Here is a 16,628-nt window from a genome sequence, read left to right as displayed (position 1 = left end):
TACAAGACCTACTTAAGGGTGACTTATTTAGTGAAAGTAGGGTTCTTTCCTGTCAGAAAGGGTTGTTTCGACAGGTTTGCCTGTAGATTTAAGAGCTGCAGCAGCCAGACTACACATGTATGCCTAAAGCCATGTTTTCCTTGTAGGCCTAGTTGATGGCAAAGTATGTGCTGCAGTCCACATATGAAATGTAGCTTTCCATACCATTGATGTATTTTACTGCACCATCTATGTCCTTAATGGAAACTTAAATATTCCAGTTGGGGATTAGCACATTTAACCATGTTTTAGGAGTCAGAGCACCTTCACTGCACACTGTTACGGCACATTCAGCGCAGTGTCCAACTGTACGGAGTTAAACAAAAAACAGCAATTCCAGTCATCGAAAAATGGGAGTGACCTTAAAAAAGAGGGTTTATCTAACAGTAAAATTGGGTCCAGTTGTGCAGGATAGTTTTATAAGTTCTCTAAAAACACATAAAAAACGATGTTGCAATTTAAAAGTAGCATCTGAAGTAAATATTACAGATAGGAAGAACAAAAAAGGCACAAATAAGAAATGGCACTGTGAAAATAACATACATTTGTTTACGCATTCAAGTCTAACAATAGCGACATCCATTTCTATAGTATTTGTTTTTGTTGTCACAGTCATTTTATCTAACAGTTTTTTCCATAAGCTGCCAGAGATAATATCTCTGTGATCCATACGACCAATTTTGTCTCCCAGTCTGAATCCCACATTTTTAGGACGAGACATTTTAAGAGGGCTCCAAAAAGTGCTGCCAGGCCAGCCTAGACCTACAGTGCATGTGCGCGGGTGCACGCGTCACACTTTACCGCGATTACTTTCACTTTCGCGGACGCACGCTTTGATGTTTGATCACTTTGGCGGCCACACGGCCGCTTTGATGTTCTCCGTGAGGCTTCAATAGATTGCAGCAGTTAAAAGAAGCATTGGCATTGCCAATAGGTCTCGCTTTTGGGACCTTATAAGTGTTTAGTTATGCAACTGTTGCATGGCTAAACACTTATAAGGTCCCAAAGGCGGGACCTATTGGCTATGCCAATGCTTGTTTAAATCTGTTATTATACCTTATCGTGCATCCAAATGAGGTAATTTGATGAAACATCTGTATGTGACAGAGAAAATCAGTGTCCGAATCACTTGTAATTGGAATTACATTTATGATTTTTTTATAGTGTTTTACTCATCTGCAAGCATCAGACAGACAACCTGATTTGACTTCTTATTTTTTTTTATTTCAACAGTCTGCAGAGTTTTTCGAGATGCTGGAAAAAATGCAGGTAAGAGATCTCTGAAACATGCAGCAAAGGAATTTCTATGTGCTGAGGGAGGGTTTTACCAACACCCCTTCGCGCGGGGTGACCTATTGCATCTTTGGGGTGTTTTACTTACTGTTGATAAGACACTTGTGATTACCAGTCAGGATGAACGTGGTAAAGTGTGGCTTTAATAGACCACATTCCCCAAGCATCTATTTATTTTTGTATTAATCCTTTGAGCAGCAAATAGTGTTTGTCATTGACAGCAGCATTGTACAGGAAAGATGTAGGTTGTAAATTCACAACTTTAAAAACTTCACAAAAATGACTAGATCTGCACCTGGAAATCTCCCACAGTTGCAGGTTTCCAGGGTTCCTTGAAAACATTTGTGAATTTCGTTTTTGACTGCAGGGATATGTACAGGACTATTTTCCCATAAAAACACCACTGTGCCAGAGCAAATGTGCTATAGAATTCTTTTTCATCCACATTGTAAACTCTTTTTTTGTAGAGAAACGCCATCCACAATGCACCTACAACATCTGAGGGTGCTCTCTTCCCTTCCCAGCCTGGAAAGGGCTTTGCGCCTGACCATATTTGGAGTAAATGTATGCCCTTTTACAAGGTAGGAAGGGTTCAAAATGAGTTTGTGAATAGTCCTGGAAGTGGGTGTTTGTGGACTAACAGGGTATTCATTACCCACTCCCCACCTGGTAAAACCCACTTTTCATGTCTGTGAGTAGGTTTACTCACAGTGAAATCTTTGCGCCCGTAAATCCTTATACAATTGGAATCAAACCTTGCGAATTCCAAATGTGGTCTAGCAGTCATAAAATCAGTACATCTTACTGGCACGTACAGCCTTTAGAATGATGTCTAAGTGCCTCTGTGAAGTATATCTTATGCAGAATGATTTTGTTAAGAGTATGTGTTATAATTGTTGAAAAAAACATGATTTTTTGTATTAGGTGACAAAGTAAAAAGCTTTGCATCTTTGTAAAGTTGTGAAAGTTTTCACCGAACTTTATCAAGGTTATAAAAAAAAATGCAACTTCACAATCCCCACTTATGTTTTAAAAATATCAAGGCCTATTGCATTGTCCTTTTCAGGTTGTTTTGTGTCGTTTTTTCTTTCATTACAACTCATGGTCTGCTTACAGTATGAGTTTTATGTTTCTTCCAATGGTGTGAAATATTTTGAATTTGCGGTTGGTCCTATGGCTAGTAGCAGTGGTGGCCAATCATACTTTCTGGTGATTCTAAATGATCCACCTTTTATAAGTGTGGTGTGGCTACAGTATCTTACTCTAAGTAAATTATGAATTTGTAATGTAAACCAAATTTGCTCATTGTCATAATTTGGTAAAATCACTGCGCCAAATAGAACAATTTGTCAGCATTGAGCCAGAGCACGGCTTTGGGTTTCTGGTTGTCGCTTGTCTGCCGTTATGTGTTTAGCAGTGATCTCATATTCTCTCTGGAGAAATGTCCATCCCAACTTCTGCATGAGTCTCATTTATGATAATTAGGAATTCTTTCTTGGGTATATCTGTAAAAACGTTGACAAAAGTGTTGATGTCTTTTTTTATCTGTGGGAGTCACATCAAAATCTCACACTTTCCATGAGCTGTCCTGAATTTGTCCATGTTTGGTTGTGTGCTCTCTTTAATTACTCTCTGGTCTTTTCTGTTTCTCTCTTCCTCTTTCAAAGCTATACATGGCAATGCACCACTCATGGGCTGTGGGTTTTGTAACAAGCTATCGGACAGCCTTGTGTTCTCAGAGGCACATCCATCACCAAGTGCTGAGCGACTGTGTACATGTCGATATTGGTTATGGCGATTTTGTCCAAACAAATTTTGAGAGCTTTGCTTCTGACATAAATTCATCTTCTCTGATTGATGCAAACATTTAAAGACATTGATAAAATCTTCATGTATTCTCATTAACCTCTTCAGAATATCTCCATTTATTGTCAACACTGGCATTCCTGCCCTTGCTTCATCTTTTTAACCAGAATAGTTAGTTGCATCCTACCTCGGGTACCCCAGAGATTATGTGGAGCATAACCAAGAGTCATGGGATGCCCAAGCAGGGACCAATGCGCTATGTGGTCTCTGGAGCTATCCGAAATGTATGATGTGTCAGTTCATCTCACCTGGTCTTTTTTTACTATGTTGCCCCCAAAAAGGGGTTGTAAATAGGATATGTGCAATGCTGTGTTCGGCCTTGCTGTGTATTTTGTGATATTTTCTATTGTGTAATGTTATTGGTTCACATTGTTTCATGTGAAGTACATTTACTATGTCCTAAGCCAACATACTGAGTCTGTTGCCTGTGTGGGGGGAGAGGGGACTGCACAGTTCAAAGGGTGGTTGACCTCCTATTTCCATTGCACGACTGCGCACACTATAAGTTAGTTGCATCCCTGCCTTTTCTCCCTGCTCATATTGTCTGTGCATGCTCTGATATTGGGTGCAGAATGCATATTTTGTAAAACAAATATGTAAGGTATATTTAGATCTTGGTAGGTTTGTAACAGATTGTTGGTGTGCATTCATTTGTCAGTTGCATTATTTGCCTGTTCAGCGACTACTGCATCTCTCTGCCTAAGCTCTTCTATGTCGCAGCCTCCTCCATCATTTCCGGGGTTATATTTGCTTGTTATGCTGCCTAGCCAGTCTTTCTGGATTTCAGGAGTTTATTTGTCAACAACTTTAGTTTTAATGTCTTCACTGGTACTCTAGTGTTACTCATATTAATTCTTCATATTCCTAGCACGATATCCTCACTTCCTACTTCTGCTTTCATCATCCATTAACAATATGATATTCTTCCCTCTGTTATGCCACACTGGTCATCCCTCTTGAAGGTGATCTAGCCATCAGAACTCAGTCTACTCTGGCAAGGAATACCTGTCCACAAAAGGCAATAGTATATTCTCCTTTTTTGGTGGCTACATAGACACTATAGTTCACCCAGTCAATATTTCCCAATTTTACTCTTTCGATATATTTCCTGTGCCTTTATTTCCTGACCTATCCAGTAATAGGTCTTATGTGAGATTCCAATCTCCTTCTTTAATCAGTTATATTACTTCTTCTGCCTTCACTACACTGGTCAGTTTAGGGAAAAGTCTGCTTTTCAAGCCATTGCCAGATTTACTAAATCTGTCGTCAATAGAATGCCTTGTATGCTACATTTTACAAACACTATTCCCTTCCCATCATCATTCCATGACTTTTTCACTTTGGAAGTTAAGAATTTTGATTGAGGGTGTAAGACATTATATTTTTGCTAAATTGTGAGAAAGGGACAGTCTATGCAGCGTCATATGGGTTGCGTTTTTCATATCAGTTTCTCTGTAGGATATTGGATGGGATTATTCATATAAAAATACTTGCAGGATTTTCTTTTTACTGCAAATCTTGTTGTCAAGAGGTTACATTTATGTGAACTCTATGAAAAATTGAAAATATTTCGCATCTATTGAGGAAAACAGTTACCTGTTTGTCCCCACATGTGATAGGTCACATTTTTAAAATGTATTCACCCACCGACACCCAAACCATAATTTCTGTATCACATTCCCAATTTATTCAATTTCAAATTGTCCCATTACTTCCTCTGTTCCCTATGTTATTGCAATGTTTGGGCTTTAGATGGCAGATGCTGACCTTGGCAGTAAAGGGGTGATACTCATCCTTTCCTTTCTCCTACAGCTCTGTTACTCCCCTTTCTCTTGTTCTGAGCAGCGTAGCAGTGCTGCCATGGGTACTAACACAAGAAGAGAAAATAGACCCCTGTCCCAGTATTTAGGTGCTAAATGAAATAACAGAGGGGCATATTCACAAGAAAGTGGCGAATTGTGTTGTTAAACCAAGAAGGCTAACAAAACGCTGCATCACTTTTGAAACACAAGGCTGCACCATATTTACTAAAATATGGTGAAGCCCTGTATTTTCCTCCTGGTGCTACACCGTAGTGCAAGGGTGCCTGCGTTGAGGGGAAGATTGTTTATGTGCAGGAAGGTCTCCTTTAAACAATCTTTAAATGGTGTTTTGTGACTTCTGTGTGTAGTGCTTAATGCACCACACATAGAAGTTGCAAAACATCATTTTTTTTAATGATTGTTTATGTGCAGGAAGGGGCACCTTCCTGCACATAAACAATCATTTGCATTCTGCTGTTTCTACACAAGGCAGCAGCACACATGGAAACTGTTTAAGACCAGGTTTTCCCTGGTCATAATTTTGGCGCTGCCTCCTACTTACGCTGCCCTTGTAAATAAGGGACAACGTCAAAATCGATGGGTGTTTCGTTGGAGCGCCCACTGTAACACCCATTGCCCTCCCCTTTCATGCTAAGTACAGCGTGAAAGGGTGCCTTATTTACAAGGCAGTGTTTAGCCAGGATAAGTAGCTTAATGTTGCCTTGTAAAAAAGGCGAGGCCCCTGTCGCCACCACAACGTCACTGAAAGTGACTTTGTGGTGGAGACAAGCGCCTGTAAATGTGCCCCCGAATTTGGTAGCAGTGATTCAGCACACACCTGGGCCGCAGCGCTTCAATGATTACTATTTTCCTGCTCCTCTACATCTGTTCGCAACAGAAATCCTTGCTTTATTCCCTGAATATTACCATCTCCTCCCTGTCTTCTTTTTCCTTCCTTTCTTGATACCTATCATCGTCTTTCAACCTTATAAATATAACTTCATGAGATCATACTTCCCCCACGCCTCCTACCTCTACAGCTATGGGATGCCTACTCTTTCTGAGAAATCCTTCTCTTTTAGACCTCTCCACTGTGGTCTTTCTCTCTAGCTTTTAATTCTGAGCTAGAATTCACCACTTGTCTTTTGCCCTTCGGAGACTGCTTGTTCTGTCTCTCAATCTTTGTTGTCTTATTGCCATTTCACCTGGATCCTGCCATTTTTCCTGCTCCCACTGTCCCCCCGTGTGGATCTCCATAGGAAGTGAGATTGCTTCAATCTGCAGTCAGCATCGTCACAGCGGATTTGTGGTCCCCATTCTGTGGAATTGATGCTGTCACATTGCTGTGACTGACCCGTCTTAACACTTGAACAATTGACATCCATACCTTTTACTTACTTTTTCCTCAAGGAATATGCACATGGGACGTCTACACATAGCTGTGTCTACACCTTACTGTTGGTCACGGCAGCCTTCTAATTTTCCTTTTCCATTTGTAGTCCGTCATCTCTTTCTGCTTATCTTTTGTCTCTTTGTCTTCCACAAGACTGTGTGTTCGGTGGAACTGCAGAAACATAGACAAAACAATTCCAGAAAGCGATTTCTTTTGTCAGATGATGCAGCGGAAAAGGGATAAAATTTACATATTCTCCTTATGTCACAGATTCTTATTCACATGGGTTCATTCATACATTCATTGGTGGGGCCCATAACACCAACACACTTCACAAACTCACCCGAATCTGTACACAGGAGAAAGGGGCTGCTGGATAAGTGGGCACCTTATTACCTATCAGAATTAACTTCTTACTACTTTATGTACACATGTTATACAATTTTCAGAATCCTGACTTTATTATCAAGGCACTCCACTGTTTGGTCGATGGACCAACTAGTTGGACTGGTTGATGGTGAATTAGAACCAGCTAAAACACAATTAAAGCCTAAGAAAACATTTGATATTTTCAGTAATTAATTTAAGAAACCACAACTAATTTCTTATTATTTCAATTTTGTTTATCTAAACATGAATCGAACTCTTTAAATCTTGTATTTACTGACTACAGCTAATTATTTGATTTTTAGATTTATTAAAGAGAAAATAAACATTAATGAATTACTTGTAGACAAAGATTTAAGAAAAATGCAGTAAATCATTTACCCATAGACAGGTGACGATAACTTCAGTTCAAATAGGGAGTTATCTGCATTCTCGGGTGAAGACTCCCTCCAAAAGGCAGTCTGACCCTCATCAAAGGATCAAACCGTCATGCAAAATACACGATGCAGCGTAATAAAGTTCTGAAATTCAGCAAAGTCCATACATCAATCCGGAGTACGGGTCAATCCCACACTCAGACTGACAGCATAGGATAAAATTTGGAATTTTGAAAGAGGAACAACGACCCAACAAGAACTCCTTCTCAAGAAAATTAACCCAAAGACAATCGCAACCGCGTAGTTATTTCCCAAATTCAACGCCAACTGCGACACCAGCTGCAACCTCAACGGCAACTCCAACTCTAACGCAAGCACACCTAATAATTTCCAATGAGGGGTTCTTTATACCCTTTTTCTGCCTTACTTCATACAAGATATGGCAACTTTAGGGGCAAACCAAATGTTCTGATTGGACAGTTTGGGGTTATCAATAGTTCATTACACTTTACCCAATGCAAACTGGTTTTCCATGGTGACTTGGCACAAGGGGTCACAAATTGAAAGTTATTTTTCCGTATTCTCAGGCGAGAACGGCAAATGTATCTTTTCAAGGTAAAAGGGTCCTATTGACAGGTTCATCCTTTGTCTTCTCCCAAGTTCCCATTCGAACATCTTCTGGCTTGCGGTCAAGTCCCCAACACATTGTCTTTAGCAGGAAACACGATGTCAGGAGTTCAGGTCACCACATGATCTCAAGAGCCGTCTGAGCATGCGCAGAAATTATCGCGCGCACATGGTGGCATCTGCTTCAGAGAACGCCATCTTGGGTACTGCGGCCTAGTAGGCCCGAATGTTAACTTAAGCAAAAATAAACATAACAGTAATTAAAATGTAGAAATGAAAGTTCTAATGTTTAAAACCCACACTAATCCCAATAAATATTAGTATTTTCTTAGCTGCAGCAACATTTAAAGCAATAATACTTACCACAGGATAACTTTAAGCCACAATACAATCCCAAAGCAATATAAACCATGCAATTTCACTATTTTAACACAATCTAAGGTTAGTTCGCGTACCATTGTTAATTATTTAACTTTGCCATGCAATTAGCAATTTAGTCCCACGTGTATTTATATTTATCAAGGTGTAAAGGTTGATTAGTAACACTTCCACTTCAAACAGGTTATATAAATTAATTTTTAGTATGATTATGTAATTAATTCCATGCATATTAGAGGAGGTATACAAAATGTTGTTTTACCTGCTCCATCACAGATACTAGGGTAAAGTGGTCGTATGCTGCACATGTCTAGCTCACAAAGCTGTCCCCATCCCTAGTGTTCTATAATTACAATAGTTTTTAGGTTTTTCATAATTAGCATGACAGTGTGGTGGAAAAACATAACTCGCACCCCTCTTTTAAAGTTCTGATGATAGGTCTAAAATATCTTTCTTCAAAGTAGTCAACTGCTGTGTACATTCTTTGACATTACCTTTGGCTCAGCTTTCAAGGATAATATTCAAACATACATACATGAAGGGGTTTTAGGGCATCCGTCATCATCCATTGGTCCTTTCATTTGTCATTGCTTATGCCCATAAGTTAGCTTTCTTCAACTTTTCCTCACTAGTAGGCCCTATGAGTACCCGAGTATTAAGCCAATCTGCCCTTTTTGGAGAAGAAAAAACAAGTGCTATTTTTCACTTTTACAATTGTTAGGCGTTTTTTTCTTTTGCTATCACCCGGCAGCTCCTCTCACACTACTACAGGACTGCTCATTGCCACTAGCACTCTGCCACATCTTGCAAAGGCATTGTTTTGGTGGCCATCTTTATTTCCATTGTTATCAGTCTTTACCATTCTAAGATGGACGATGCATTTGTTTCAACACTTTGGCCATCTTGGAATGGTAAAGAATAATAAAATATGCCTAGGGCACTCAGAGATTGTTTCACATGCATGCATATATGTGGACAGGCAACCATCTTTGAATGCATGTTGCTATTCTTTATTGTTAATTTACAGTTCCACAATGGCGGATGAGTTGAAAGCAACATATCAGCCATCTTGGAATCGTAAACATAAAATAAATTTAGGAAGCGAGAGATAATAGATCGACTACTTTGTTTGAAAGGCCAAATTTTTTGGGGCTACCGATGCTTCAATGCATTGTTATGGATGCTCTGTATTTGCCTCCTACACAATGTTTTTCACTTGTCTGTGGTAAAAAATCCCAGTGAATGATCTTCACATGCCTTTGATCTCTCAATAGACCATTTGCACCGCACATCCATGTTTAGCAGCTTAAGAATCCAAACAAGTGAGCAGGCTGGCTGCTACTGAATGTTATATCAAGAAACAAGTTATTATTGATCACATTATGGTCAGTTATTTCCAGTCTCTTCTCACCACAACTGTTCCTTAAGCTTCGAAGTCTGCACACAATGACTTTATTGTGTTGTCTCTAGTATTTTTCCTCAACTGCTTTTATTGTTCCCTCAGCCATTGGGGCGTTTGAGCAACGCCTCCGCAGTTACATTTGATACATATTTAATGGGGGGGATTCATATTTAATTTCACTCTATTTCAGTTCACCAATTCACTGTTGTTGCTACAAAAAGATTAACTTCCACCTTTCTGTTTCCCTCTGTCGGGTACTCCTTCTAGCAACACCTACGCTGGCTCTCTGCCTTGGGCATCTTGTTCCGTACGGGACGCAGCAGCCTTGCTCTTGTTGCAACCAGATCTCTGTTTTGACGTGTAGATTTACTGGCATGCACAGTGAGAGTAATTCAGTAATCTCAGCAATGCAGGCCCTAAGCTGGGTCTTCTTCTTTATTCCTTCCTTGCTTCCTTCCATGCTCCTCTAGAAGCATCACTGCATTTTTCTTTTGTGTCTTCTTCCTTGCATTGCTTTTTTCGTGGTTGTTAGAAGGTCTCCCTTTTTGCCTATTCACCCCCCTGTTTTTTGTGATGCTGGTGGTAGCTGACGCTGACTGTTTCCTGGGATCTGCTAGCTAAACACAAACACATGCATTGAGGTACACTTCTAATTGGCACAACCTACCCCATAAGTCCCCAGTAGATATTAGTGCAAGGAGTTAACAACTACCTATAAGTCACTAGTATACAATAGGGCATGGCAGTTGTGAGGCCATCAGTCTTTGTTGCACTTGTATGTGTGCACTGCTGTAAGCCTTAGGTCTTTTTAAAATCAGCCATGTGTTGCAACACTGCTTTTAAAAGTAAAATTCACTGCAAACTCAACTTTGGTGGTATGGGCACTTTAAAAGTGATGATCTACCTTAGTTTTACATTATGGGTACCCCCAATGTCTACCCCAGTGTTCCAGGTGTGGGGTCATATAACTATAAGCAGGGTCCACATAAAATATGTTTTTATATACCCTGGTAAGTGAAAGCTGACAATTTTATTTTTACCCAGTGTAGGAAATTTACTATAAAGTCAATTTTGGTGCTGTGAAGTAATCTAAATCATTTTTGCATATTAGGAACCCCCAGGTCTCCCTTAGCTGTTCCAGGGGTGGGGGGTTCTTGTAATTATGAGCAAGGGCTTTATAAAAGATATTTTGTAAACCTTGGTGAGGAAGAAATTGCACATTTCATTTTCCCCATTGAAGATAGTTGGACTCATAGGGTGACATGGCAATATGTTATGGATGCATAAACATTGCTAGGAGATTGGGGAGATATCATTCAAAGACTGAACTGAATGGTATTGATAAATCCAGCAACTTGGCATTGTTGAACTTATCATAACATGCACAGAAAGGAAGTTATAGGACTTTCTTTTCTGTAAACCAAATCCCGCCTCTGATTTCAATTCAGGCTACTGGCAGATTGCCGTAATTGAGGGAGCAAAGGAGAGGTCAACATTCTTCACACCAGTGGGACATTACCAGTTCAAAGTAATGCGTTTTGCCTGAAAGAATGCCCCTCCCACCTTGCAAAGGTCGGTGAACACGGTCCTGGGGGGTTGAAGCAGTTCAGTGCAGCTTCCCTGAATGATACAGCTGTGTACAGTTCTACCTGTGAGGATCACCTGAACCACTTAAGGGAAGTGCTTCAGGCCATGCAGCAAGCATGCCTGACTATTAAGGCCAGCAAGTGCCACATAGGGCAGAATTATGTGGTGTACCTGGGCAACCTTGTAGGTGGAGGGCATGCACAGCCTCCCAAGGCCAAAATTCAAGTCATTTCGGATTAGGCATCTCACATTACCCAGACACAGGTCAGGACATTCCTTGGATTGACTGGGTACTATAGAAGGTTTGTTCAGAATCATGGGGCCATTGTGGCTCCCATGACAGAATTCACTTGTAAGAAAAGGCCAAAGAAGATTGTGCAGACCTCAGAGTGCCAGAAGGCTTTTGACACTCTGAAAGATGCTATGTGTTCAGCCCCAGTGTTCTTGCCCCTGACTACACCAAGGAATTTGTCGTACCGAGAGATGCTTCATAACAAGGGATTGGGGCAGTGTTGGCACAGGTAAATGCAGAGGGCCTTGGTCAGTCAAATGCCTTTATTAGCTGGTGACTTCTCCCCAGAGAAGAAAGATGGAGTGTCATTGAGAGGGAAGCCTTTGCTATGGTGTGGCCCCTGAAAAAGCTAAGACAATAACTGTTTGGTACTCATTTTCATGTTCAAACTGACCGTGGTTCACTCAGATGTCTTATGCAGATGAGGGGGGGGGGTGAATCTCAAGCTCTTGAGGTGGTCTGTTTCTCTACAGGGAATGAACTTCACAGTGGAGTAAAGACCTGGGATTGCCTATCCAAATTCGGATGGAGTTACCAGGTTTTTCCACTTAGCTGATGAGGACTACCTGGGTGCAGGTTAATGATTCCTTACCTTTTGTTTGGAGGGTGGTATGTTACACAGTCACAATTGTTATCTGTTCATTCCCCATTTTTTGTATCCTGACTGACGCGGGCGGTAGCTGGCTCTGACTGTGCCCTGGGATCTGCTAGCAAGGCTCAAGGGTAGTGCTATGTTAAACACAAACACATGCATTGAGGTACCCTTATGATTGGCACAACCTACCCTAAAAGTCCCTAGTAGATAATAGCTCATGACAGTTTAGAGGCCAGCAGCCTTTGTTGCACTTGTATGTGTGCACTGCTGAGAGTCTGAGGTCATTTTAAAGCAGCCCTGTGTTGCAACACTGCTTTTAAAAGTAAAATTCACTGCAAACTTGACTTTGGTGGTATGGGCACTTAGAAATTTATTTTTGCATTGTGAGTATTCCCAAGGACTCCCTTAAGCGTTCCAGGGGCCGGGCCATCTAAGTATAAGCAGGATCCCCATAATGTTTTACAAGCCTAATTTCTCTGTGTCAGCTACCAAGGGTTGAGCAAGGGACTCATTTATAGAGACTCTATTTAGGACCCAGTATCGTGTTCGTGGCCTTGTTGCTGGTGTTCGGTGCCTACCTACCACCCCAATAACCCACCTTCCATCAGTGGTTCATTTGTTTCCCACTGGCACTTGTTTGTTAGTTTCTGTGCTTTTTTTTCCACTTCCTTCTGTGAGTTTAGCTCGTCTAGGTGATGCGGCTGTCGGCGCTTTTAGGGTTCCTCTTGCCCCTCTGTGTTCTAGTTCGCCATGCTCTGCTGGTCCACCACTCTGAAGTTCACAGCTCTGGAAGCTCCCTCTGTGGCCTCACCCGTGGCTTAAAGTCACGCCTAGTGTTCTGTTCCATTACTACCTCCTCCCACGCCCAGAATTAGAGGTGGCGCCCACATGAACCTCCTTCCTGGGCCACTGTCCACATCCGGTCCTTGCTTTTCTCTGCTGCTTGGCCTCGGCTTCCCTCTATCCTCAGCGACATCACAAGTGGTAGTATCCACCTCAATAATTAAAAAGATGCTATGTTATCTGCCTGAACTCTAAATATTTCCATTTAAAATAATATTTTGAAAACGACAGGATGGTAATTGGAGGCACGTGTCAAAAGCAAGTTGTTACTGTTGACAGGGCAAATTCAAAGCATCCGTTCCATTTGGCTGTGACCCGAGAAGTTATAGGTATTTGCTTTTTTCCCCCCAGTTGTTTGCAGATACTTCCCCCTGGGGGTCTAGGAGTGAAAGAAGCCTAGAAGCTGGGAGTAGACTCTGTAGCAGAGTTAAGACTTATTTGCGTCAGGTAGTTCTCCGTATGTAATGGCGCAGACAACCTAAAACAATGGAATGGAGTGGTACTCCTACGAATCCTTAGTGGTTAAGATTATTTGAGCCCAGCTGCCATGAACTTTCATAAGTGAGCCTTCCTGAGAGCTGCGGGCATATTGGACTTCGCCCTCTCCAACAGGTCTTAAAACTTTATACATACAACTAGTTTAAAATTTGCCAACCCGTGGGAGGAGATATTTTTAGAGAGGGTGGGGTGGGAACCTGCCACAATTACTTTACATTCCTGTCTGAATCATCTGTCAACAAAAGGACAATGGAGCGTCACACAATCAGCCTATGGGTGCAGTTCATAAAAGGGGGTGCATGCCAGGTAAAACAACACCAGAGAGGCAGATTCCTGTGTCTGTGGCGGGTCATGCCAGGCACACACCAAGTGATGCAAAACCAGCTATTGTCAAGGTGCAGGGCAGCTTGCTAAATCAGAGGAAAGTCAGCTATTTGTGATAAGTTCTTGTGTGACATGTCATAAATATTACAAGGGAGGGTTCCAGTAAAACCAGATGAAGCTGAGAAAAGGGGCCTAAGAAAGGTTAATGAAAGGTGAAATGCTTTCAGGTTTAACGTCTGTCTGCTTGTTTTAGATGTGGACGCAGCTGCCAGGCTCTGAGCTTCCTCCAACATGGAAGCCTGAAACGAATCTCTGTACACTTTTTAAAAAATAATCACAAAAGTCTGTTTTGTAAATATTTCTTTTAGACAGTGTCCAATTTATGGATCCGGTAAGAAGTGCTAGGTGAGGTTGGGCAGGTTGGAGGTGCGTGTTGAGGTCTGGTGGCTGCGAGGTGCGTGGTGCGGTAGCGTTGGTTAGGGTTGCGTGGTGGGGTTAGGCATGAGTTGGAGGTGCATTGAGAGGCGAGGAGAAAGTTGGAGATGGATGCTGAGATTGGGGCTGGTTGGAAGCACGTTGTAGTGCAGTGGTGGGTTCCGTTGCTTGGTGAGGTGGTTATGGTTTGGAGCCATCACCTGGCATGCATTGGCGAGGAGTGACTCTGTAGTCAGACTGGTTTGCCGCGCTCTCTTTTCGCAGAAGAAAGGAGTTGGACTGGCCGCTACCAACAGTGCAAAACCTATCCAGAACATTTGCTAACTTTGGTTACTGCCCGTGAACTGCTCTGACCTTCCCAAAATTTCCCTACACAGACTGGCCACACCACCCATCCTCACCTTCTTTTGTAATTGCTCTGCATTATTAGTGGCAGCTCCATGGAGATTCTTTCTTGAAGAAGAAACAAGCATCTACTGACTCATTACACTTATGAACCCCATAATATCTATTTCAGAAGCTAAACATTTTGGGAAGAATTCCAAACCGCATTAGCATATTTTTGTGCATTGAGATGCCAAGTTTCAGAAAGGGATTTACTCTAAACCAGTGCTTTTCTGGAAATGACAAAAAAGTATAGAATTCATGACCGATTCAGATGAACATGGCCCTTTTTATTCCCTTTTTAGGTCTCGCCTCACCCGGCGCATGCGCTGGTCTGGCGAGACATATTGAGAGGGCTCCAAAAAGTGCTACCAGGCCAGCCTAGAGCTACAGTGCATGTGCGCGGGCACGCGCACCATGCGTTACCGCAATTACTTTCACATTCGCGGTCGCACGGCCGCTTGGCATAGCCAATAGGTCTTGCTTTTGGGACCTTATAAGTGTTTAGTTATGCAACTGTTGCATGGCTAAACACTTATAAGGTCCTAAAGGCGAGACCTATTGGCTATGCCAATGCTTGTTAGTTAAGTCGTCTGTAAGACATTAATGTATCAGTTGAAGAGGCTGAGAACGTACTTCAAATAATAATCACAATCCTTGTCAGGTTGAATCAATGAAATCATCAAATCAACCTGGGCTCAATCCCCAGGTAGCGACGGCACAGAGCAGCCAGGCTTAACCTGGAGGCAATGTGTAAAGTATTCCTGTATTACCCAAATAGTAATAAAGTTTAACCCAACACAAGAATACACCCAACCCAATGTAGAAAAATAGACAATGGTTTAAAAACATACATATCTTGACACCAAAAAGACAAAATTCAATAAGTAGAACCAGAGATATGGATTTTTAAAGATTGAAATAAAAATAGCTCCAAAAAGGACAAAGCGCCAACCACAGCTATCTAGCCATGCTAGACTGGGTCAAAGTCAAAAGTTAAGGCTGGCCGCGATGGATGACCGGTCTGATACAGCGGCCGGTGGAAAGTGTATTTTCTGGCTTAGACACTTTTAAGAAAAAATGTAGTTTGACGATGAGTCGGCGGAAGGCAAGATGGATTGAAAGCAGGGCTCGATGACAGTGGGCTGCTGAACAGCAGGGTCCTGGTGCAGTCATGCATGAAGGTGGGACAGATGTGCATGGGAGAAGAACAGAGTCATGCCATGGAAGGCCTTGACGGTGATCAGATGATGTACAACATTGGTCCTGGTAAACCCCTCAACATTCAGACTTAGAAAGTCTTCTGGAAATTCAATCTCCATCAGTGGGACAAACCAGCCAGATGAGGCTGATGGCTGTGGCTTCAATTGTGACCCAGGTCTCCTTCAGTTATCTGTGCATAAATTTGGCCAAAAGTTTTTCAGTCCTACATCTTGCAGTTTGGGGAGGAGTAGTGCACTCTAACACCAGCCATGCGTCCAGGACATACGGGCCGCCACTTTAGGGTTACGACTCACTCCAGGAGCAGGCTCTATTACAAACCCTAGTTTGCACAGGTCAGCTGGACACATTTAGGGAGAGAGGCCCCTGAAAGCTTGTTGTGTCGCTGTAGCTCAAACAGGAGGTTAGCCAACTGACCCTTTGAGTAATTTCTATGGTACTGGGTGCAAGGCGCACAGGTCCAGTCTTCCTTCAGGATTCAGACAGCAGGGCAGCTCTTCTGATTCTTCATAGGTACAAGGGTGTTCTATGGAGAGGTCTATGTGGTCAACTTTTATGCTCAGTGCCAACCTATAGGGGGTGGACAATCCTTCGTCCAGCTTCTAAACCAGTTCTATTCAATTCATCCCCCTCATGTAGATTTGATGCCAGCCTGACTAGAGAGACAAAAGAGAGGAGGGCCAGATGTGAGATCCATCTGCCAGTAACAGGATAGGCATCTTTGGAGCTGAGGAAGGAGCTGGGCATCCTGCCATCCTGTCAAGGGAGGAGTCCTTCGCGCCACATCCAGAGCCCTTTTTCCACTGTCTCGAAGTAATAAACATCTCACCACCGGTGAGCCAGAAGGGTCAGATGGCAGTTGGACATTGGCAGGAAATTCTTTAG

The 16,628-nt window shown here is 42.1% G+C and overlaps 1 protein-coding gene across 3 annotated transcripts in view; it reads left to right on the top strand.

Moving 5' to 3' along the window:
* The window catches only part of RAP1GAP2 (RAP1 GTPase activating protein 2), a 964,048-nt gene that overhangs the window by 563,197 nt on the left and 384,223 nt on the right, over positions 1 to 16,628 (top strand). For all 3 annotated transcript variants that reach the window (XM_085649926.1, XM_085649925.1, XM_085649924.1), the window contains one exon: positions 1,273 to 1,308. In XM_085649926.1, coding sequence (XP_085506052.1) covers positions 1,273 to 1,308 — 36 coding nt within the window. The remainder of the gene's footprint in view (positions 1 to 1,272; positions 1,309 to 16,628) is intronic.

This window comes from Triturus cristatus, chromosome 3_2 (genome assembly GCF_964204655.1).
Source record: "Triturus cristatus chromosome 3_2, aTriCri1.1, whole genome shotgun sequence".
Taxonomy (NCBI): Eukaryota; Metazoa; Chordata; class Amphibia; order Caudata; family Salamandridae; genus Triturus; species Triturus cristatus.
The sequence above is the reverse complement of the archived record's forward strand: the minus strand, read 5'-3'. Positions and strand labels throughout refer to the sequence as shown.